The sequence below is a fragment of the Pectinophora gossypiella genome, chromosome 17 (genome assembly GCF_024362695.1).
Source record: "Pectinophora gossypiella chromosome 17, ilPecGoss1.1, whole genome shotgun sequence".
Classification (NCBI taxonomy): Eukaryota; Metazoa; Arthropoda; class Insecta; order Lepidoptera; family Gelechiidae; genus Pectinophora; species Pectinophora gossypiella.
The window spans coordinates 7473287-7497926 of NC_065420.1; the positions used below are offsets into that span (position 1 = coordinate 7473287).

Genomic DNA, 24640 nt, shown 5'->3' on the forward strand with positions numbered 1-24640 from the left:
TACGTATAAGTAAGGGCATAGAGTTGAAGGTTGACAAAAGTCATTGAAAATGCCTGTGCCAAGCTCTCAAATTATGTCATAGACAATGAATATGCAAAAAAAACAATGTACAGATACATTTGTACTTCAATTCCATTATTATCAGCAAATAAATTCGTGTAGATTACGTTAGTATTATATGATCTGTGGTGTAGATAAATGATGGCACGTAAAATAAAAATCAAGAAATGGTATCACAGATAGGGATTTATTTTCTTATAAGTATCACAAAATACTTGAACTGTTGATACATCGTAGTTAGTCTATAATCACATACTCTGCTTATCTCCAATTTGAGGAACTTCGGTCTTAAGACCTTATGAGTTTGGGCTTAAGACCAATTGATTTTGGACTTAAGCCTTGAGGGTTTTGAGTTCATCTTCGTACTTCTGGGTGTATTTGCGCTGGGGGTCGTATTTGGCGGTAAGCTGGCTCCAGTAGTCGGCCTCGTTGTTGATCAGGTGGCGGAGGACTTGACGCGTCTTCGTCTTCTGGACCTCAGTACACTTGGCGCAGTAGTTCTCAAGGGCTTCCCTGATGTGGGCTGGAAATAAAATGGATTGTTGTAATTATTATTATTGCGTATGGCAGATAAAAATTAAATATCCTGCGTGGATCATATATCCAGCTGAAGCTCCCCTAATCAAGTCTCTGCCGCATCCGTCACACAATGCAGCTCGGCTATACCACCTGGGAACCGGTGCAGAGGGCACTCGTTCACTAAGTAAGATATGGTTTGATCCGGGTGGCCACATTCAGAGTATGGCGACTCCTTTAAGCCCCATTTATGTAGGCGATGATTTGACTTTCCATGGTTGGATAGATTCATTAGGGAATATTAACAGTGCAGTGCGGTGGATCGACAATGGAAGTGACATCCTTAATGGGCATTGCTCCATTGCTTCGAACTAGATGGTGTAATACAAATAACATATATGATTTCAATTAAGCTGAGTCGATAGGTCTCAGGAATCAGTACAATAATATAACATGAAAAAAGAGGATACTATTACTAGCCAATTACTTAGCACAAGGTTCATCCACCCTGTGTGAAGCAACTCAAATATCAATGTGCTTAGACAAAAAGCCTAAAATTACTTGACGTACTACTCTACAACTCGCAGAGATATATAAATAAACTTGACATCAAGCTATAACAGTTAAAAATAATGTTACTGTCGTAACTTTGCGACACATTATCTGTTAAATATGTAAAATAAAACTATGTTAAACATCGCGTCTTAAAATAGTAGAAACCCAGCTGTATGACTTTCTACCAGACCAAATACTTAAAAGGCAAAAAAATAAGGGATGTCAATATTTATCAAATCTATTGAGAGTGAAGCGTTTGACCCCTTTTCAGAAAACCGACCACCTGGTTATAGGATGATAAGGATACTTAATCTGGTAGTTTGAATAGACTCCGAATCCAAGTGAAATAATATAAGAAAACGCCATCGCGTCCGCGTATCAATGTGAATAAGTAGTAAATAATGTTTTTTTTTAATAGCACTTCTCCGCGTTTATTGGATATTCGCAAGGATACGAGTAGGAGGAAGATTCGATGGTATAATGTTTAACACGCTCGTCCCGGTTTGACAAGAGCTCAGTCAGAATGATCTAAAAAGTAGTGTTGCTGGAATTAGGCACCCTCGGGCCTGTTGTCATAAATTTTGTCCACCCAGTGAAATCCATATGCGACAAAATAATAAGTCATGTCAAAAAATGTATTGGCGTAACTTACATTTGAGCTCCTTGCCCTCAGGCGAGCACTTGCCCTGGTCGAGCACGCACTTGATGTACGGGATGAGCAGCCGCTTGTTGCCGGTGATCTCTTCCACGTTAATGTTGTCGTAACGGTCGGTGTACTCCTCGTTGGGGCGGGCGGCGGCGATTGCGGCCAGGGCCAGGACGCAGACGATGAAGGTCTTCATGTTTGGCTAAAGCTGGAACATGTAAGTGGAATTGTTGGAATGGCCTATTTCTATGATGAGAAAAACAGCAGACAATATGTCGGTTGGAAAAGAAGTTTAAATTTTCAGGGCGTGAAATATTGTTTTTTACTAAATAAGTAATCGAATATAAAAAATTGGAAAAAAAGATTTAGTTCAGTTATAGGAATGAAGAAAGTTTTATACATTCTTAAAATAAAATATGATTTCGTTGGACGTAGCTTAAAATTTTAAATAAAAACAAACTTTACTGAGAGAAATGTCGTTGTAACATAAAAAAACCAGTATTTATTTCAACACTAGTTGGCCAACTGTCTAGTTGTGAAGCAACTCACTCAGCTTTCCAACGCAACTATTCCCGTAATGTAACTCGCACTTACTTTAGAGAGTCCTTTAAAGTATTTTTTCACGTGTGCTCACTTCGGCTAGTGGCGGTTGATTATGGTTCTCAGTCGAGTAAGTCTTATTTATATAGGCGATCAACTGGATCATCGGCTCCCAAGCTCCTGTGGAAAAATAAAAACTGGTTTTCTACTTCTCTGAACTCGTATTTAAATTTGCTTAGAAACGTGGAACATTTTGCTTGCGCGGTCGTCAGTATGACGCGTGACGCGACCAACCTACGCGCACATTGATTTGATAACAAGCTCTAATTAATTGGGAATTACCTCCTTGTCACTAACGACGCTTTCTTCGGGGAAAAAAGCTTAAAAGTACTTACGTAACAACTTACTTATAAATTATTGATTTCCAAAAAAACCAATGCCTACAATTTATTAGTTCGTTTTCGTATTATTTAAACTTTCCGTTATTTAATTAGTTTCCGAGAACTTGTACTCGTAAACAAGTAACTGACGTCGCTGTTTGAATTTTATCTCTGTGCACTATCTTTTCCATTCTCGCGTGAGTTGTAATAGGAAAACACAATATTTTCGCACTCAATCGATAAGTTTGCAGTACGCATGTGTCGTGCTATTTACTGATTACAAGCTCAGGATATTAATTTCAACAACGTCTTTTATTATGCTACTATCGATTCGTTTCAATATTCATGCAACGCAGGGTAGTTTCTGAATATTTTATTCTACATGTTTCATTTGAACTTAAAAGATTTTCTTACTAGTAAGTACTTAATCGAATAATGCGTGTATTTATAAACAAATAACTCTGTGATAAATTATGTAAATAGCGCCTGTACAATATCCAAAATTTGTATTTGTTGTGTTTATTGCCACTACGACCACAAGCCCATCATCTAAACAAAAAACAAACCTATAAAATTATGTTTAGGTAAGTACTTTTGGAGAATATATTTTTTTAAATAAAACTATTTGAAATTTCATTGTAAAAATACAGAAGATACTACTTTTTAACTTAATTCATTGCGGCGCCAACAGATATCCCATTGCTAGGCAAAAGCCACCCCCCTGTCTTGGGCATCGTTGTGCCAGGTGTTCTGGAAGGCGTTTAGCTCGTCCCTCCATCGTCGTCGTAGTCTGCCTCGACGTCAACGACCTTTTGGGGTCCAATCAGATGTATCATACGGCAGACATGTCCCGCCCATTCCCACTTCAGTTTAGCGCATTTTTCACTAACATCTGCTAGTTGAGTTATGGAGCGCAGTGTCGTGTTTCTATCGCAATTGATCAGTTGAACACCTAACATGCTGCATGGGTAATATGCACATGTATAATACAGGGCTCTTATTTTTTTTTACAAAATATTCTATCTAAGTAGTTTATCTGCCTTTGTCTATAGCCATGTTTTATTAGGTAAATAAATATGAATTATAAATAGAAAATCAGATAGTAACAGATGCTCAAGAATTGAGAATAGTCAAAACTTCAGATAGTAGGCGGGTATGTAAGTGAAACAGGTTTTCTACGCAAAAAAAATGGCGTGGTGGCATAGAATAAGGAATAATACTACGTAGTGCTGGTTAGTAACTTCTTTGAAATAATATTTCGTGTTTGAAAATGAAACTTAACTATTAGAACATTTGATTTATGTTTAAGTTTAGGCATACTATTTTCTATGCTGCTTGGTGCTCGATGTAAACAAAATTAATATAGAACTGGTTTTGTAACGTAACTCCAAGCACGGCCTACACCAGGTCTACGAGTTCTATTTTGTGTATTCTCATAATCCAAGGTCTAGGGCGAATATTCAATTGTGTTCATATCTCAGTATCTGTTACTTTGTTTCTATGATATCATCAGAAGGGAAATACATAATAACCTTTACAGTTACGTAAATAGAAATAGAGATGAAGCTCATCGCCTAATTGCCCTTGTCGATTAGTAACGATATTCTAGTAATTAAAAACTGTACTAACAGCCTCTGTGGTCTAGAGGTTAGAGCGTTGACCTCACAATCTGGAGGTACGGGTTTGATGCCCGATAGGACATTGTCGAAATCACTTTGTGAGACTGTCATTTGTTTGGTAAGGACATTGTACGCTTGAATCACCTGATTGTCCGAAAAAAGTAAGATGATTCCTTATATCAGACATTGTTATAATTTTAAGTATATTTTACGTATCAAACACCGAGAGAGATAATTCAGCTCATGAATCTTAGTTCACTTTAAGTGAATTTTTCCGTGGTAAAATTTACGATCGTTTTTTATTTGTTTTTTTTTTTTAATATTTTCCATTATATACTTTAGCGATGGAAAATTCCACTTGATATCAGCTCAGAATTATTGTCTGAATCATCCCTGAAATTTTTCGTTACGGTGTCACTAACACTCTGTATAGGATTTATATTAAGCAAAAAAATATTCACATCCGTAATTTTATAGCTAATTGCGTAAGTACGTGGGAATTATTTTAAATAAGGAATTTCAAGTTAGACAAGTAATTAGACCTAGCTGCAGTAAAAACTCTAATTTAAAAACCGACCATGTGCACGTGTCCGTATCACTCACTGACTATGCAAATAACAGTAGGTACACAAATTTCATATTACGTACCTGTTGACATTATTAATATCAAGCAAAAAAGGTAAAAAAAATGCATGGGCTCCCAAACAACAAACGTAATTTTTTTGCCTTGTTGTTTACCAAGTCAATGGTACGGAACCCTTCGTGTGGAATTCCGGCGCGCACTTGGCCCGTTTTTTTAGGTGACGATGACGTTCGGCGAAAGGTCATTGGTCACCTACAGTATAATTTGGTATAAAAAATATTCTAGCTATATGGTCTGTTTTCTGACGTCTTCTAAATTATGCTTTTCATACCGAAATCGAATTGGATATATGAGTCAGAGAAAGAATAAAGTTTTATACTTTTATTATAACATTACCGGGTGAGAGCTAACAGCGCATCCCCATTTGTCCGGCCAAGTAGTCCGGCAAATCTACAATACGACTTGACAAAAATAAAAGGTTGTATGCATGTTTTAGGTAGATAACTGGGCCAACTATGAATTATAAAATGCACATTTAAAAGAAGATATAACATAACATAAGTTCACGATCATACTCCAATTGGGGTAGTCAGAGCATCACACCATCAAGCTTTCTGTTTTTATGTGTATGTGTGTTTGTTTCTGCTAGCAATATAATATAAAGAAAACAGTCGCTGTTATCTTTTTAACAGCCTCCGTGGTCTAACAGCCTCCGTGGTCTAGTGGTTAGAGCGTTAGGCTCACGATCTGGAGATCCGGGTTCGATTCCCAATGGGGACATCGTCGAAATCACTTTTTGAAACTGTCCTTTGTTTGGTAAGAACTTTTCAGGCTTGAATCACCTGATTGTTCGAAAAAGTAACATGATTCCGTGCTTCGAAGGGCACGTTAAGCCGTTGGTCCCGGCTATTAGCCGTAAAAAACACCTCTACCAACCCGCATTGGAGCAGCGTGGTGGAGTATGCTCCATACCCCCTCCGGTTGATTGAGGGGAGGCCTGTGCCCAGTAGTAGGACGTATATAGGCTGTTTATGTATGTATGTTTGTTATCTTTTTAACTTATTTGGTAACATTGGGTGCGATGGACCACGTTTATAATCCAGTAAGTATGTAAATCTACAATAAGTCATGTCAATAACACCCCCCCCCCCCCCCCCCCACACACACACACACACACACACACACCACGGTTATTGATAACGTCGCAACTAAGTCTTCCATATACAAAAGTACCTACTCGTATATATTTGATTAGATTGTGCTGTAACCTAATATTTTTAATAAAGATCGATCTACACTCTAAAATAATATACCCATCATCACCCTAGCATATCCTGTTTTTCACAGGGTCCACTTACCTAACCTGAAGATTTGACAGGTCTGGTTTTTACAGAAGCAACTGCCTGTCTGACCTTCCAACCTGTGAAGGGAAATCCAGCCCAATACAGTTTAGGTCACATACCTCCAAAAATACATTTCTCGGGAATGTGGGTTTCCTCACGATGTTTTCCTTCACCGCTGAGCACGTGATAATCATTTATGATCCAAACGTGAATTCAACAACAAATTCGACAATCATTGGTTTAGGCCTGTGCTGGATTCGAACCTGCAACTTCAAGCGTTCTACTAACTGGGCTACCACGGCTGCTAACATAACATACTGAATAACATATTTAATAATCATAAGCTGCCTATTCCACGTAACGATCAAACTGGATATAAGTAATTGCTTTTAGTTTGCGTCAATCGAACAACAATAAGTTTTTGCAGAAGTGACATTAATTTGTGATTTGATTATCTACGAGTAGTAGACACCATAAAAACTTGTTGATGCTTTTTGTAAACTATACCTTACATACTTACAACAACTTACAACGGCCTCTGTGGTCCAGTGGTTGAGCGTTAGGCTCACGGTCCGGAGGTCCCGGGTGCGAATTCCGGTGGGGAAATATCACAAAAATTACTTTGTGATCCCTAGTTTGGTTATGACATTACAGGCTGATCACCTTAGTGTTCGAAAGTAAGATGATCCGTGCTTCGAAAGGCACGTTAAGCCGTTGGTCCCAGTTACTACTTACTGATGTAAGTAAATAGTCGTTACATGAGCCATGTCAGGCCTTCGTCGGTTCGATAGTAACCCTGACACCAGGATTGATGAGGTTGGTAATCCACCTCACAACCCACACGAGAGAAGAAGAACAACTTATAATTTACATGTTCATTTGAGAGCCTTCAGTGCACTCCACTTGTCCGGCTAGATACTAAAAAACATTCAAAGTAAATGTTCAACAAATGACGTCAAAAAAATATCCGCCTAAAAGGAAAAGAACGGATAATCTCTAGGCAAAAAATATATGTGGAACACACGTAAATTTTAATTTTGGCTTAGGAGATATCTCGTCCCAGTCTTAAACTGGGCCCAGGGACGAGTTTGCCCTTTTCTAATTTGATAGTGGGTAACTGGGCCCACTATGATTCAGTTGTTGGGACGATTATACCATTGATTATTTTCTAGGGGATTTTAGGCCCTACGTGATGCTGCCTCGAACAATGGGAAATAAGACACAGTTTAAGACTGGGACGAGATGTCCCTTAAGCCTAAAATTGGCTTTGGCTTTGGCTTAGGCGGCTTTTGGCTTGGCTTAACAACTCTTCCTTGATATACAGCAACAACTTCCATGATATAGCAACCCTTGCAATATTCTACGTGCAGGATCGTTTGCGGATGTACATCAAATGGATTCCATACCAGCTTGATGCCTATTTCTCATACTTACTTACATTGTAAAATTAACAGTTGTCAATCATCCGTCCCTTTCATAGGTGTCTGCGAAATCAGCCCCATTTTCTATCCAGTTCCAACTGGTCAAATCAGTTACTTTTTACTAAACGTCAAAACACAAAATTACTATAGTGACAAAATGTCCCACTTATTATTACATTTTTCTGTATTAAAATTCGTAAAGAAAACGTTTTTTATCACCTTTAGATCTGTCTTTATTTAGTAATCAGAATGTCATAATTTATCTTTGACCTAGAAAACTGCCCAATTATAAAATGATCCCTGTCAAGTGTTAATACTGGAACATTCTGTATTCTACTCCTCGTCACAAGTAGTTATTTTAAGGGTAGGTACCTAATTACTTTTGACTGAGGTATAATTTTCAGGTAAGTGCAATAGTACGTGTTGATTTATTTATTCGAATTTCAAATATTTGTTATAGGTAATAATTACTTAACGAAATAAAAAAGGATATTACCTACTGTATTTTTGTGCAGATGTAATCTTGTTGACCTCAAATATTGACCTTGACATGTAGACGAAAGGCTGACGTAAAACAATTGTTTGGAATAAGTCACCGCAGTCGTAAGATGTTTTACGTAATTTTATTTATAAACAGTTACAAAAAATATATTTATTTGGTTCTCAAACATATCTTTTACAATCTCTTATTATGGCACTAGAAACAAATTTAAACTTCAGGTACTTTCAGTTTTCGAGATTATTTGATATAAAATTAGTAATTTTTTTGTTCCTAAATGATTTTATAAGTAAATATTAAAAAAACCGGTTTTAAAACCGATAATTTTTCGGTTTACTACAGAGCTCCACAGGAGTTTGAATATTTTTCTTTTTTAATTTAGCCTTGCATAGCTCTAAGATCCTTCTCGTACTTTTGTGTGAACTTGCGCTGCGGGTCGTACTTGGCGACGAGCTGGTTCCAGTAGTCGGATTCGTTGTTGATCAGGTGTGTGAGCACTTTACGTGAGTTGCGCTTCTGGCTTTCCGTGCACTTGGCACAGTTTTGCTCCAGAGCCTCCCTGATGTGGGCTGGAAAAGGACAGATAGATAAATAATAACGTTTTAGCCTGCAGACACACAAAAATAGCAATTAAGTCTTCTTCTATCCTGTGTGGTATGAGGTGGATTACCAACCTCATCAATCCTGGTATCAGGGTTATTATTGAGCCGCCATAGACCCCTGACATGACTCATGTAGCGACTACGTACGTACATCAGTAAGAATTAACGAAACCACAGCTTAACGTGCCCTTCGAAGGCACGGATCATCTTACTTTCGGATAATCAAGTTATTTATTAAGTGAAACTGGTAAATACCTATTTTGTACGTAAGTATAGAATTAAATCTGTCGTGCATTCTGAGTAACAGTCAAATAAAGTATTTTCTATTCTAACAATTCTTAATTTTGCACTAAACAAGCTTTCGTTTTAGTTATCTTTACCTGCCGAACTTTTAACCCATCAATTCTATTGGCGAACTTCATTATGGGTTTCTGGATTTTATTTAGAGTCACTTTTCAGACCCCTACAATACATTTCGTAATAGATGAGTGTTGTTATTAACCGACTTCAAAACAGAAGAAGGTTACCATTTTGACCCGTATGAATGTAATTACATAGTTTATTTCGATTAGTATTGCCGTCTAGTTTCACTATGTTCAACTACACGTATCTTCTTCTATCGTGTGGGTTGTAACGACTACGTACTTACATCAGTAAGTAGTAACCGGGACCAACGACTTAACGTGCCTTACAAAGCATGTACCCGGAAACTAAATGTATGATAAATCTTCATTTCCACTTACATTTGAGCTCCTTGCCCTCAGGCGAGCACTTGCCCTGGTCGAGCACGCACTTCATGTACGGGATGAGCAGGCGCCGGTTCTCCAAGATCTCATCCACGTTGACGTTGTCGAAGCGATCGGTGTACGCGCCGCCCTTCGCGCTTACCATCGCCACCAGGGCGAGCAGGCAGATCGCTACTACTGTATTCATTCTGTAAATAAAAAACTATGTTCATATTATGGTGGGCCCCGGTGTTTCTTATTATCGTATTACCAACCATCACTTCACGTAACACAGTTAAATGGAAATCAACAATATGTCTTCTGCTTGAAAGTTTTTGTTTGACTACAATCTCACCTGGTGGTAAGTGACGATGTGGTCTAGGATGGATTACTTAACAAATACCTATTCACTCTAGCCTTGAAGACTCCCAGATTATAACGTGTTTATGATTTTAATTTAAACATTAAGAAAATATAAATATATTTATGCCTAGCATTGTCTACCTATAGAAAATAATACATACATACACACACATAAGACCATTAGAATACTATTATTAATAGCCCTCAATGTCCCACTGCAGGGCAAAGGCCTCTCTTCCCTTCTTCCACTCCTCCCTGTTCCCAGCTTGTTCGCGCCACCGTTTCGAGAAGCGGTCTAACTCGTCGCGCCATCTTTTCCGTGGCCTTCCCCGACGTCTGACAGCACTTGCAGGAACCCACTCTGTAGCTTTTTTGGCCCAGAGGTCATCGGTCATTCGGGCAACATGTCCAGCCCAGTCCCATTTCAAGCAGGCAGCCTTTCTCGCTACGTCTGCTATTTTTGTTTTGGAACGCAGCGTGGTGTTTCGGATCCGATCGATCAATTTAACACCAAGGATGCTGCGTTCCATACCTCTCTGGCAAACCTTGAGTTTGGACTTTTGGATGTCAGTCAAAGACCAAGTCTGAGCGCTGTAGGTGAGAATGGGAAGAATGCACATGTCCATGACTTTGCGCTTCAAGGATAGCGGAAGATCACCCTTCATCATATCCTTCATGGACCAGTAGCTCTTCCAGGCATTTATTGTTGTAGAAGAGGTTTGGACATTTAACCCACCACGCTCGTCCAGTGCGGGTTGGCGGGTGAGCGGTAAGCCTACTATAAGCATATTAGAATACTATGAAAAAATAATAACAATTCGAAATTAATAACATTTATAAAACGCAAAACAGAATTCCCTGAAAATAAGGTATTTACTACTGAAGTAAATGACAGTGTGAATAGATTAGGTACTTACGGCTCGTGAGAAAATAATAATTGTAATTTGTTTACCAAAGAAAATAACCGGTTTATAAATTATTCTATTGGCCAAGTAGTTATTTACATAAAAAAAAACTCTATCTTATATCTAACGTTATTCCTTATCGTTTCGTTGTTCGTTATTATATTATCTTATCGTGTATTCCTGTCATCTTATGGCTTAAAACTATTATGGCACATAAATACAGGTAACTTTTTGCTGCCTATCGATATTGTAAACCGATTATATTTTTTTGTTTAAATCACCTACCTTGTGTTTATAGGCACTAGACACTGCAATCGACTCGAGAGTTATAATTTCAAAAATCACGACTGATTCAGGTTTTATACGAAATAATACTTAATCGCATTTGGGACTAAAACTCGTTTGTAATAAGTGCAGTGTTTCCATGGAATATTTCGTCATCGAATCGTTAAATAAATTGATGAATAATGACAATCAAATTTACCAAAATGCTGGTATTTTCACTTTGGCTATGTAAGTAGGTATCAATTTAGGTATATCAACATTTTGTGGCTTTTTAGTGATTTGCGTTCTATGCAGTCTTTTCTGATTAAGCTTTCATTCAATAACAAGGAACGGATGGTGTAACAAGGAACCGTCCGCGTCGATTTTGGTCAAGTGCGGAACATCCGGGATAAAAACTATATTTTCTCGTGGGTCTGAAACAATCTCCATACTTTAACCTAAATCGGTTTAACGATTTAAGCCAAGGTTCATGAGGTCGGTCCTTGACCTGATAACTAACACGGGGGAAATAGTGATCGCAGGAGCCGTCACAAAATGTTATATTATCCTTAAAACTTAAAAACAGTGTTGAGTACTTGTCACATTTAGTCGTAAGTGTGTGAAATCAGTCGCCACCAACCTCGAAGACAGGTATATCCGGAATTTCAAGAAATGTTCTAATTATCGTCGGTCATGTAATGTCTAGGTCCACGGAGTTTGTTAACTGATTTACCTAATTTTGTATAAATACGAATAAGTACATCTCGTTTGATCTAAACATAACTCTCTAAAATTAAGAAAAAAGTAAGTACTTTTGAATTCTAATTGTTTTACCAAACTCTAAATCTAATTAAGAATCGATAGTAAGACTTTTTGACAACATGAAATAACATAGAATTATGCCTATATTCCCGACGGGAAGATATACACCCACTCTAGACTCTCATGAGCCTATTGTGATTTACTACAACATCACAAATAAATTCAAGTTCATAAAGTCGAATTCAGTGCTTAAGCCCAAGCTGAGATTTGAACTCGTGACATCACGATGTATGTCACACGTTCTACGAACTGACTAAGACTTTTTAATAGACATTTTAACATAAACGTGCAAAAAATAGGTGAAAAAGTGCGGTGTTCTTTTCATCTTTTCCTGTATACGTCCTTCATTCATTTCCTGCACATGGCTACAACATGACCGGTGTATAGATGGCAATCAGATTATTTTTACCTAAAAACCACATACCTACACATATTCATACAGAATCACGTTTCAGTAAAATGCGTGTGCGTTTATACAGAGATGGGAGGTCGGATGTCAAGCTATTAGTAATTGCTCAGCGGTTGTTGGAAAACAACAAGACATCTATTGCCTTCACATTGACACCTGACTCAGTCATTATATTCAAATGATAAAACATTAACTACTTAGTAACATAACTACTTTGATAACCATGATTTAACGATCACTTAGTAAATTGCAGTTGCTTGTAGCGTTCCAGCATGTTATCCCAGGTAAGTTCCCCTAATCTACTGGGCCTATTTAGTTGATACCTTCAGAATAAAAAATCCCCTACACAATAGGCTAGTTTCCAACTAGTCAAATAAGTTACCTTTTACTAAACGTCAAAACATGAATTTGTTATTGAGTTTGTATGTAAAAGCACACTGACGACATAGAACAAAATATTAATATGTCGGACTTATTATCACGTTTTGCTTGATTAAAATTCGTAGAATAAATAGAAAAAAGTAAATGTTTATCGACAGCTTTACATCCTTCTTTATTTAGAAATCAGAATTTATTATTTTATCTTTGACATAGGACACTACCCAATTGTTCTCGAGTATCTACTACCAAGATTTCATATCTTCCAGACTCATTGAGACAAGTAACTCGGTTATAAAGTACGATGTGTAATGTCTGTGTAAAACAACGTGTTTTGTACGAAGTGTCGAGGGTGTGTCAGAAGGTACGTACGGAGTTACGAAGTCAACTCTTTTACACTGTTGGTCTTTGATCTAAGAGCATGCAGCATGCATGCATATGTTAGCATGCAGTTATGATTAACGATCTCTGAAAGTTATATTTTGATTTGTAGAATACGTTTCTTCGATGTTTTATTGTCAAAGCACTGGACAACATACTGATTCATATGTTTTAAAATGTACGATGGTGTAGTATGCTCCATATCTGCCTTCCAAGTCACAAGTTTTCCACTTAGTTTGGAAGTCAGTGGACCATGCTTTGTACCATGTTCCAGTTAAAAATAAGCTCAATGTACTAAAAATTGTTACTGTAACTGTTGACAATAAACTATTATTTATTTATTATTTATTTATCCCCTTCGGTTGATTGACGGGGGGCCTTTCTTTGCCTAGCAGTGGGTCGTATAAAATCTGTTTATGTTTATGAGATATGAAACCAATTCCGATGAAAGAAAGAGACAGGAACTACTGGTATTCGAATCTGTGGCTGTCAATATACCAAAGATGTGTTGTATGGAAATCAACAATAAGGTATATAAGGTATACATCTGCCAAATAAGGTATATACAGGATGGCCCAGAAGTTCACGTTCAAAATAAAAATTAGATGGAGGGGCTCATTAGCTATCAGAAACACCCCATTGTATGTTCAGCGATTATTTATGGTTTAGCACATATGATATCTATCTAATTTTACATTTTGAACGTGAACTTCTGGGCCACCCTGTATATACCTTATTTGGCAGATGCAGTGACTAAGTCAAAATCCCAGTATATTTAATTATAGTTGTATATATTTTCACTTACCCTATTATGTAGGATAATGTTAAGATCTAAGTTTGTTAAATAGTATCACAAAAATGTACTTATTATATTTACTTAAACATTTCACATTATCAAAACTATAATAGGATTGTTAACTACGGTTCAACTAGTGCAACCGGTCTGTGGAGTGTTTAAGAATGGTGTGGAGGGTAAGCATACAAAAATATAAATCATGCTACTTCGGTGTCACACCGTCATACGGTATGGTAGATAGGGTTTATGAATTTCGACGGTATTGTAACAGACCGGCGGGCCTAGTGGTAAAGCGTCCGCTTCCAGTGTACGAAGTCGTAGGTTCGATTCCCAGCGAGGCAAAAGTCTTTTTGTATTTTTAAATTTCTTGAGTGGGAATCCAAAGTTAACCATTTTAGTTTTTAAGTAATTGTACGCGACGTATGAGGGCATTCGACCATTTCTTGTGTTTGAGGTCAAACCTGTGTCAACTGCAATTACTGGTCATTCAAAGATACCGACATAGATTGTGGAATTCATTGTGGATTTGTGGAATTTATCCTGGCAATTTTTATTTATATTTATTATTACTTACATTCAGTGTGGTGCTACAAAAAGGGGTGAGTCCATAAGTCATAGAAAGGGAGGATAGTTAATAGACAAACTTTAGTATTCTGCCTCGGTGACTAATCCGTACAATTTTATTGTTGTAGCCTACCGATACGCCCTTTTTGATGGACGAGACCTAGAGAATAATTTCATCATAACCATTATTCATCATAACCATCCATAGCCCTGAGCTGCTAGCCGGTGGCAAGGTTTTGGCAGAGTTCCATCAACGTTGGCAAATAAAAACTCTCCTGGCGTCCAAGCATTAGATTAAGTTTAGTTTTAGTTTTTTTCTTTTTGTTTTTATTTAGCTTGGCTCATATGTATTCTTTTATTTAAATTAGTTATTAAACCTACCATATCATTGATAGTGTTTTATCATTACCTCAACCCATAACAATGACGCCCAACGTTAAAACTTGTGGCTGTTGAGGTAGTGACTTCTTAGATTAAGTTTAGTTACAATTATAAATTTAGAGAGCCGGTATCACTAACTCTGATTAAGTGAAGTTTTGATTTATTTAAGATTAGTGGTTTATGTTATATGTGTAGGATATTTTATATAGGTACTAGAAAGATATTTCTATATATTGTAAGACTAAAATTGTAGGTAAATAGATTATTTTCGTGTTAACTTTGGATTTGTGTTACAGTATGGATCCCAACTATTTACTCAAAGATGAAGTGGAATTCGAACTTGCGTCTCGAGGTATTCACATTAAAACCGTTGTCTCGACATTAAAGAAAATTCTTAGTGAACTAATGCTCAGTGAACAAACAGGCGCTGTGCCTTACAAAGTCTCTTCTCCTAAACAATGTCAGGAAAACCCTGCAGCTGAGCTGGAATTGTGTTTCCAGAAGTTAGGTATTCTTTCATCTTACATATCAGAAATAACTGACAAACCAGACAAGAGTCTTTTCAAGCGTATGATTTCACGCCTTTACCATGTGAGAAATCGCCTAGATTTAATCACTTCTATAGACCCAAAAGATATAGAACGCAAGGAGTTACTATTAGTTAGGAGTGATAATCTTCTCGCACAATTAGAACAAAAAGACGATATCGTAGATGCCGGAGATTTAACGACAGACATTAAGGACGCTTTGCACGAAACATTAGGGGATTTGGCTGATCAAATAATAAATAAAATAGAAAGCAAATCAGGGAACGTTGTCAATATTAAAAATCATCCAAATTTCGAACACGGTCTAGGTGACAATAAAAATGTAAATTTTGCTATTGAAGAGTTGGAAATTTCAAAAATTGATAAATCAGCAAAATCACCTTACTTATTGCGTAGCTCTACTATCGATGAAGGCTTACCTAGACGCAAACTTGTTCCCGTTAGCCAATGGGGAGTGCAATTTTCCGGCGACAAAAGCTTAAGCGTTAATGCTTTTCTTGAAAGAGTGGATGAACTTAAAGATGCCCGTAACGCAACTAAGGAGGATTTATGGCGGTATGCTATTGACTTCTTTAAGGGGGACGCATTGATTTGGTATAGGGCAAATAAAGAATACGCCACTTCTTGGGATGAACTCATTTTACTACTAAAGCGCACTTTCCAAGCTCCTTATTATCAAGAGGAGCTATTGTCAGAAATAAAAGCAAGAACGCAAGGTCAAAATGAGACACCTACGATTTATATCTGTACCATGCAAAACATGTTTAACAGGTTACCCAATAAGATTTCTGAGCAGGAAAAGGTAATGATTGTTTTAAAGAACTTGCAACCGTACTACCAAAGAGCTGTGTGTAGAGATGTGTTCACGTCCATAGCGGATCTCAATAATGTTTTGCGAATTGTAGAACAAACTAAAGTAAACTGTGATAATTTTGAAGAACCAAAACATTTTAAAACCACATTAGAGCCTGATTTGGCATATAGGGTCTCTACATACGCAAATGTGAGAAAAGAAATAAATGCGGTTGTGCAATCTTCAGAGGCCAATATTGTCGAACCTAACAAAAAGCGCTGTTGGAACTGTCGAGAAGTAGGACACGTGTTTAGAGTTTGTTCTTTGCCTAAACAGCGTCTGTTTTGTTATAAGTGTGGTCGTTTTGGCGTAATTTCAAAGGACTGTCAATGTAAGGGAAACGGTACCGGGGAAAACGCAAGTCCTGCCAAGTAGGTTTTCCCTCGGATAGAACGAATAAAGATTGGCAGAATTGGCTACACACGGTTAATCAGTTTATGACACAGGGATCGATTAACCCACTTTTATTAAGGAAACATAATGATAATAGACCCTATGTAATTTTGGACATATTAGGGTATATGCATGCGGGTTTGTTGGATTCTGGAGCTAATCGTACAGCCATTAACTCGAAATTTTCAGATATCTTAAAATCGTTAGGTTTGAAATCCCATAAATCAGTAGCTACACGACTTTCTACCGCTGATGGTACATATCATAACGTGTCTGAATTTTTTGACGTACCAGTTAAATTTGACAATCAGTTCAAGGTGGTCACAATGTTGGTGATGCCAAATTTAACTCAAAAAATTATTTTGGGCAAAGATTTTTTTGATCTGTTTGATATAAAATTTCAGTTTAGGAGTAACATCTATGATGAATCAGCCACAATTTGTTCTGTTATGCATCAACAGTCAGCCGTTATTTCTAGAAATGATTTCAGTGATCAACAGAATGAAGATTTATCTCAGTTAATTGATGAAATGAAACAAACCATCGGTACAGGATTGGGGAGGACCCATGTTATAAAACACACGATAGATACAGGTAACACTAAACCAATACATCAAAAGCAGTACAATTTCTCGCCTACCATTAGGAAAGAAATTGAACGCGAATTAGATAATATGCTCGAAAAAGATGTAGTTGAACCATCGTATAGCTCGTGGTGTTCCCCAGTTTTAATTGTTAAAAAACCTAATGGTGATAACCGACTCTGTTTGGATAGCAGACAGCTAAATAAAGTTACCAAAAGAGATACATACCCTTTGCCCAGAGTATCTTCCACCATCGATAATCTCCGTAATGCAAGATTCTTAAGCACTCTTGATCTCAAGTCCGCATTTTGGCAGATTGAATTAGACACAGAAAGTAAGGAAAAGACAGCTTTCGCTGTACCTGGTCGAGGATTGTTTCATTTCAAAGTCATGCCCTTTGGACTTGTGAATGCATCGCAATCTCAACAGAGACTAATGGATATACTATTTCATTCCCTTGAGGGTAAAGTGTGGGCTTATTTGGACGACATAGTCGTGTGTTCGGAAACTTTTGACGAACATTTGGAGATTTTGAGGAAAGTCATGACTATTTTAAAGGAAGCACACTTGACCATTAATGTCGAAAAATGTAAATTTGCACGAGCTAGTTTGCGGTTCTTGGGATATATTGTTGACAAAGATGGGTTGCGCACGGATCCTGAGAAAGTATCCGCTATCTTAAATTTTTCTAGACCAAAGAATATCAGGGAACTTAGGCGCTTTATAGGCATTGCAGGCTGGTATAGGAGATTTGTCAAAGATTTCTCAACAGTGGCTGCTCCATTACACAACCTCACTAAAGGTAAAAAGACCAGACATTTCATTTGGGATATAGAGGCAGAGAGAGCATTCATGACTCTTAAAACCTTGCTTACCAGTACACCGGTCATGATTTGCCCAGACTTCTCGAAACCGTTCGTTATTCAGTGTGACGCTTCAAACAACGGCATTGGTGCAGTATTGTGTCAAAAAATTGGTGAATCTGAGCAGCCTGTTGCGTTTTTAAGCCGAAAACTGAGCGATCGGGAAAAACAATACTCCACTTCTGAGAGAGAATTGTTGAGTGTATTATACGCTATAGAGAAATTTAGACCTTACATTGATGGTTTGCACTTTACTGTTATTACAGATCACAGTGCTTTGCTGTGGCTACATAAAATGAAAGACCCTCATGGCCGCTTAGCAAGGTGGGCCATGAAACTGCAACAATTTAATTTTAACATCGTTCATAGACCGGGCAAATGCAATATAGTTCCGGATGCACTATCCAGATCAATTAATGCTGTGGTTGAAATATCGCAAATTGAAATTTTAGATAAACACAAAGACGATTGGTATAAGTCAAAAGTAAAAAAGATCCAAGAAAATCAAGAACGGGATGGCAGTTGGCTAGTTAATGAGGGTCTACTGTATAAGAAAATACATTTAAAGCAATACCCCAATGAAGAAAATGTTTGGAAGCTTTATGTACCACAATCTCTCAGAAGGGAAGTATTGAAAGAATGCCATGATAAAATTACGTCAGGTCATTTTGGCATCCGCAAGACTGCTTTTAGAGTTAAGCAATCGTATTACTGGCCGAATATATTGGATGACGTCAAAGAATACGTTAGGTCTTGTGAAAATTGTGCTAAATTTAAAGTCTCCCAACTTTCGCCTTATGGACACATGGGTAATCATAGAGAAGTCTCTGGACCATGGCAACTAATTTCTCTTGACTTAATGGGTCCCTTTCCAAGAAGCAAGAAGGGTAATACGATGCTTTTGGTAGTGACATGCTGTTTTAGTAAATTTGTTTTATTGTTCCCTTTGAAGACTGGTAAGGCAGACAAAATATGTGAAATTTTGGAGAACCAATTCTTGTTGTTTGGTGCTCCAAAAACTATCATATGTGATAACGGAAAACAATTCGATTCGAACTTGTTTAAAGATCTGGCCCATAAATATAATTACAATATTTGGTTCACACCGAATTATCATCCACAAAGCAATCCTACGGAACGTACAAACAGAGTAATAGGCACGATGATATCTACATACACCACTTCTAAGAAACATAATGAATGGGACTTACATCTTCAGGAAATAGGACATGCCATTAGAACGGCAGTGCATGAGACGACTGGTTATACTCCTTCTTACCTGTTTTTTGGCAGAGAAAGCAACTGTCATAGGACTGACTTTTGTAATGTTAGTTTTGATGACTCGCATCCGCCTATTTTCAATACAGAGGAGTTTATTGCAAACTTGCAAAACAGAAAACCCTTGTTAAAAGAGGTCGAAAACAAATTAAGACATGCTCATGACTGCAGTAGAAAATTCTATGACATTAAACGTAGACCATCTCTTTTTCAAGTTGGCAATATTGTGTGGAAGAGAACGAAATATTTGTCCAGTGCAAACAACAAGTTCATGGCCAAGCTCGCACCAAAGTTCGAAAAAGCTATTATCGTCGAGAAACTGTCACCTAACGTCTTTCGTTTAAATAACGCTTACGGCAAAAATATCGGTGTCTGGCATGCCAAGGATTTAAAACATGTATAGGAGTAAATAAATAATAGTATAAAACAAAAACATATATATACATATATATTATATAAAAAAAATATATATACATAAATGGTTATATATTTTTTTTCTTGAGGGTAGGGGTATATATTATGTAGGATAATGTTAAGATCTAAGTTTGTTAAATAGTATCACAAAAATGTACTTATTATATTTACTTAAACATTTCACATTATCAAAACTATAATAGGATTGTTAACTACGGTTCAACTAGTGCAACCGGTCTGTGGAGTGTTTAAGAATGGTGTGGAGGGTAAGCATACAAAAATATAAATCATGCTACTTCGGTGTCACACCGTCATACGGTATGGTAGATAGGGTTTATGAATTTCGACGGTATTGTAACAGACCGGCGGGCCTAGTGGTAAAGCGTCCGCTTCCAGTGTACGAAGTCGTAGGTTCGATTCCCAGCGAGGCAAAAGTCTTTTTGTATTTTTAAATTTCTTGAGTGGGAATCCAAAGTTAACCATTTTAGTTTTTAAGTAATTGTACGCGACGTATGAGGGCATTCGACCATTTCTTGTGTTTGAGGTCAAACCTGTGTCAACTGCAATTACTGGTCATTCAAAGATACCGACATAGATTGTGGAATTCATTGTGGATTTGTGGAATTTATCCTGGCAATTTTTATTTATATTTATTATTACTTACATTCAGTGTGGTGCTACAAAAAGGGGTGAGTCCATAAGTCATAGAAAGGGAGGATAGTTAATAGACAAACTTTAGTATTCTGCCTCGGTGACTAATCCGTACAATTTTATTGTTGTAGCCTACCGATACGCCCTTTTTGATGGACGAGACCTAGAGAATAATTTCATCATAACCATTATTCATCATAACCATCCATAGCCCTGAGCTGCTAGCCGGTGGCAAGGTTTTGGCAGAGTTCCATCAACGTTGGCAAATAAAAACTCTCCTGGCGTCCAAGCATTAGATTAAGTTTAGTTTTAGTTTTTTTCTTTTTGTTTTTATTTAGCTTGGCTCATATGTATTCTTTTATTTAAATTAGTTATTAAACCTACCATATCATTGATAGTGTTTTATCATTACCTCAACCCATAACAACCCATTAGGGATTGCGGGCGTGAGTTTGTGTGTGTGTGTGTGTGTTTGTGTGTGTGTGTATATTTTCACTTACTGATCAAGATAATGAAACAACAGGTACTTGGTAATTGTTTCATGCTCTATTACAGCAAATTACAAGGAAGTGCAGGGGAAGTACTGTGACTGTACATTTAATAGCATTTTTTATACTTTTATAACTATGACATCAAGTTACGATAAAGTAGTTGTTTTGTATGAAGGTTTTTTCCTAGTAAACTAAGTAGTTAAGGTTTTTAAAGCTAAGTTTATTTTTATTTACAATATTATCAAATGCTTATTAAAAATGCACACCTAAACCTTACAAACATTGCGAGGCATGTGCCCCGTTCGTCCCGTACGACCCACGCGCACGCATCTCTATGTATTTATGCGTAGCATATGCCTCGCCACGAATATGAAGGTACACACATTGCGAGGCATGTGCCCCGCTCGCCCCGTACGACGCACGCCTCTCCGTGTATATGTGCGTAGGTATGCGTAGCATATGCCTCGCCACGAATATGAAGGTACACACATTGCGAGGCATGTGCCCCGTTCGCCCCGTACGACGCACGCCTCTCCGTGTAATTGTGCGTAGGTATGCGTAGCATATGCCTCACCACGAATATGAAGGTGCAGACATTGCGAGGCGTGCGTCGCACGGCGTGTGGGGCCTCGCAATGTTTGTTTCCATTTTTAGAACTAAAAGTTTTTCAATGAAAGAACCTAGAAGTGGGAACGATATCTTATTGTTGACCTCGATAGGGATATGGGCATGAGTTTACGTATGTACTTATACAAATAATTGAAAACATAATTCGCCTTACAAATAAAAAAATAACCAGGGATGAACGTGGGTTTAAGTATTTGACAGCCAAGCAAAATTGAATCCAATTATCATACAATTCGACTGAACTTGAACGTCCATCCATGGTTTTTTATGTGTAAGGTGGAATAAGTTCTCCTTTCGTTTACCCAATGTCCCAAACTCCGTTCTAGGTATCGTTTCCTCGACATTTATGTTTGTTTTATTATTTATTGACAACAAGTAATCAACGGTTAAGTACAACCTGCGTCAGTGAAGGATTTCTGTGAATCACCGGTCTTGTTCGGACGCATTTACATTTTTTATCTTACGACAAACAAGCTATAAAGGAGATAAGTTTAAAGGTTCCAGAAGAAACTTGTGTTTTATTTTTTATAAAGCCTTCATGAGGTAAATACGTCATGAATATAAATACATAAACGTCTGTAATCCCTAGGGTGGGCAGATCCAGACGTAATCAGAAGACATCTTAATAGGTCAGCTTTCATATGAAGTCCTAAGATGGATATGATGAACCATCTCTTCTTCTCTTCTTCTGTCGTGTGGGTTGTGAAGTGGAATACCAACCATCAACCCTGGTGTCAGGGTTACTATTGACAGTAAGTAGTAACCGCTTAACGTGCCTTCCGAAGCACGGATCATCTTACTTTCGGACAATCAGGTGATCAGCCTGTAATGTCCTAACCAAACTAGGGATCACAAAATGATTTTTGTAATATGTCCCCACCGGGATTTGAACCCGGGACCTCCAGATCGTGAGCTCAACGCTCCAACCACTGGACTACGGAGGCCGTTCTTCTTCTCTTATATGGGTTGAGAGATTAATGTCCGACCTCATCAACCCTAGCATGAGGCTTACTATTGAGCACTTGACGTAGTTCATGTAACGATACATACTTACTTAAATAACCGACTGCTTAACGTCGTAGCCCTCCCTTACTTTCAGACCATCGGGTGATCAGTAACATCCTAACCAAACTAGGACTCACAAAGTAATTGTAGTGATGTGCCTCCACCGGGATTCGAACCCGGAACCTCAGGATCGTGAGCCCAACGCTCAACAATGGAACACGGAGACCATAAAATGCCCCGTGTGGTGTCAGATGATTAACCTATCGTCGATAAAACGGTCGGTCATAATCTGTTTATCGGCTTTTAAGACAAGCCCGGGAAAATAAACAGTTAAACGCGTTCTATGTATTGAAACACAGCGAACCGCTCACAGGCCAGCATTCGACGTCACTAACATACCTAAACTGGATATGACTGGTTTCATTGCATCCTGAGTCCTTGACTCTTCTCTTATGATACATACATACATTAACTCACGCCTATTTCCCACAGGTGTAAGCAGAGACTATGGAATTCCATTTGCTTCGATCCTGACACACTTCCCTTGCTTCCTCCACGTCGTTTCATACACCCCGGTTCAGAGTAGATCTTACTAACTTTTTTCTAAGGACATCTCCAATTTGGTCAATGTACGTCCTTCTAAGTCCGTAGGTAGGTAGGTTCCATTATGGTAAAGACTTGTATTTATAATTAGAATAAAAACGAAGACAATCGTGTGATAATTGTGTGGCAGTTGGTGCCCGCGGCTTCGTCCGTATAGATTTATATTTATCGCGGTTGCTACTTTAAATCCGTTGATAGACATTTCTCCCTAAATAAGTCCCTGATCACCTTGTATCTATCTAACTATATGTTAATTATTATCCAAATGAATTTTGCAGGTTAGGTGCGGAAAAGCAATAGAAAACAACAGACAGACAAAGTTATAATACTAGCATTAATAATAATAGTGTTTTATTTTTATTATTTGTGGGTAAAGTTCTATAAATAGTTATTACTTAAATGGTCTTTAGTTATTTTTATATTTTAAAAGCCACCGTCCGTCGCTGTGTATCGGTAGATTGAACATCTTGTCAGCAAAAAAGACATAAATCTTTTTTTTTATTTTAAACCTGAATATAACTGCTAGGCAAAGGCCGCTCCTTCATAAATAATGTGGCTCTAAGCCACTGAATTCAACTTTATTGTGTTTGAATTTATGTTTCGATATCACGTGGTTTCCGGGTTTTGTGCCTTTAAATGACCATAGGCTCGCCTCTATTACATGGGACTTAAACATAGTTGGCGAAGAATGGGAACACATGGGTATGGGTATATATACTACACATCTCTGCCTACCCTTTTGGGGATACAGGCTTGATGTTATGTTATTGTAAGTAATAAATAGAATTATAATTGTATGTGGCACTCATAATTTCCTCATTCCCGCTTATTCTCTGTAAAAGACATCAACGCGCTCAAGGTACTAATTAAAATAATTACGCTTTTGGCAACTGAGTAAGTACCTACTTTGAAGAAACGTCGAGAAAATCAAATACTTACTAAGAAACGTGTTTATTATAAAAAAAAATATATTTTTATTTATAAACAAGGTAATGGTACGAGATCGTAAACAGTGTGAGTATAATAGGGCCTAGAAATTGAGCCAATATTATTATTATTCAGATTTGATTAAATTAAGGCTCCTGCCTCGTGTTAACACTTTATTATGTTGGTTAAATACACAGTGTAAATATTACAATAGAATGTAGTAATAATATGAATAGAATTTAAAATATTTATTTGCGTAGAATAGATAAGATAAATATGAATTTTACGGGTGTATAGGGACCATCGATTCCCGCTACGGCGAGTCTTTTATACAGGTGTGTTAATAAGGAAAACCAGAGTTCGTTTATTTGTGTAGAATTACGTTTATTTGTGATTAGATTCAAAACTAAAGTACAATTTCCAGTGCATCATGAATCAGAATAATGACTTATAATTACTTGTACATCAAGTAAATGATACTCGTCAATCAGGATGGGAAATTAAGAATTTCCCGTCATTATGTGACGCGAACAATGTTGATGGAGGACATCAATACAAAATAGTTTAACGACATTAATGTACAGGAAAACCAGACGAGGAAAACGTTAACTATGTGATAGTTCAACGGAAAGGTTAATTCTTAACATAATA

The 24640-nt window shown here is 37.4% G+C and overlaps 1 protein-coding gene across 4 annotated transcripts; it reads right to left on the reverse strand.

Annotated features, from left to right (window-relative positions):
• Positions 1–228: 228 nt before the first annotated feature.
• LOC126374480 (allergen Tha p 1-like) lies at positions 229–24433 on the reverse strand. 4 transcript variants are annotated; one of them, XM_050021144.1, is made up of 3 exons: positions 24405–24433; positions 9508–9698; positions 229–583 (listed from the first exon to the last, which is right to left on the reverse strand). In XM_050021144.1, the coding sequence occupies exons 1-3, from the start codon at positions 24419–24421 to the stop codon at positions 393–395; spliced, it is 399 nt and encodes a 132-aa protein (XP_049877101.1). In that variant the 5' UTR covers positions 24422–24433; the 3' UTR covers positions 229–392. The 4 variants fall into 4 exon arrangements, with proteins under 4 accessions (XP_049877101.1, XP_049877104.1, XP_049877102.1 ...); XM_050021147.1 differs by lacking the exon at positions 24405–24433 and adding an exon at positions 21757–21774; XM_050021145.1 differs by lacking the exon at positions 24405–24433 and adding an exon at positions 10018–10037.
• Positions 24434–24640: the final 207 nt, after the last annotated feature.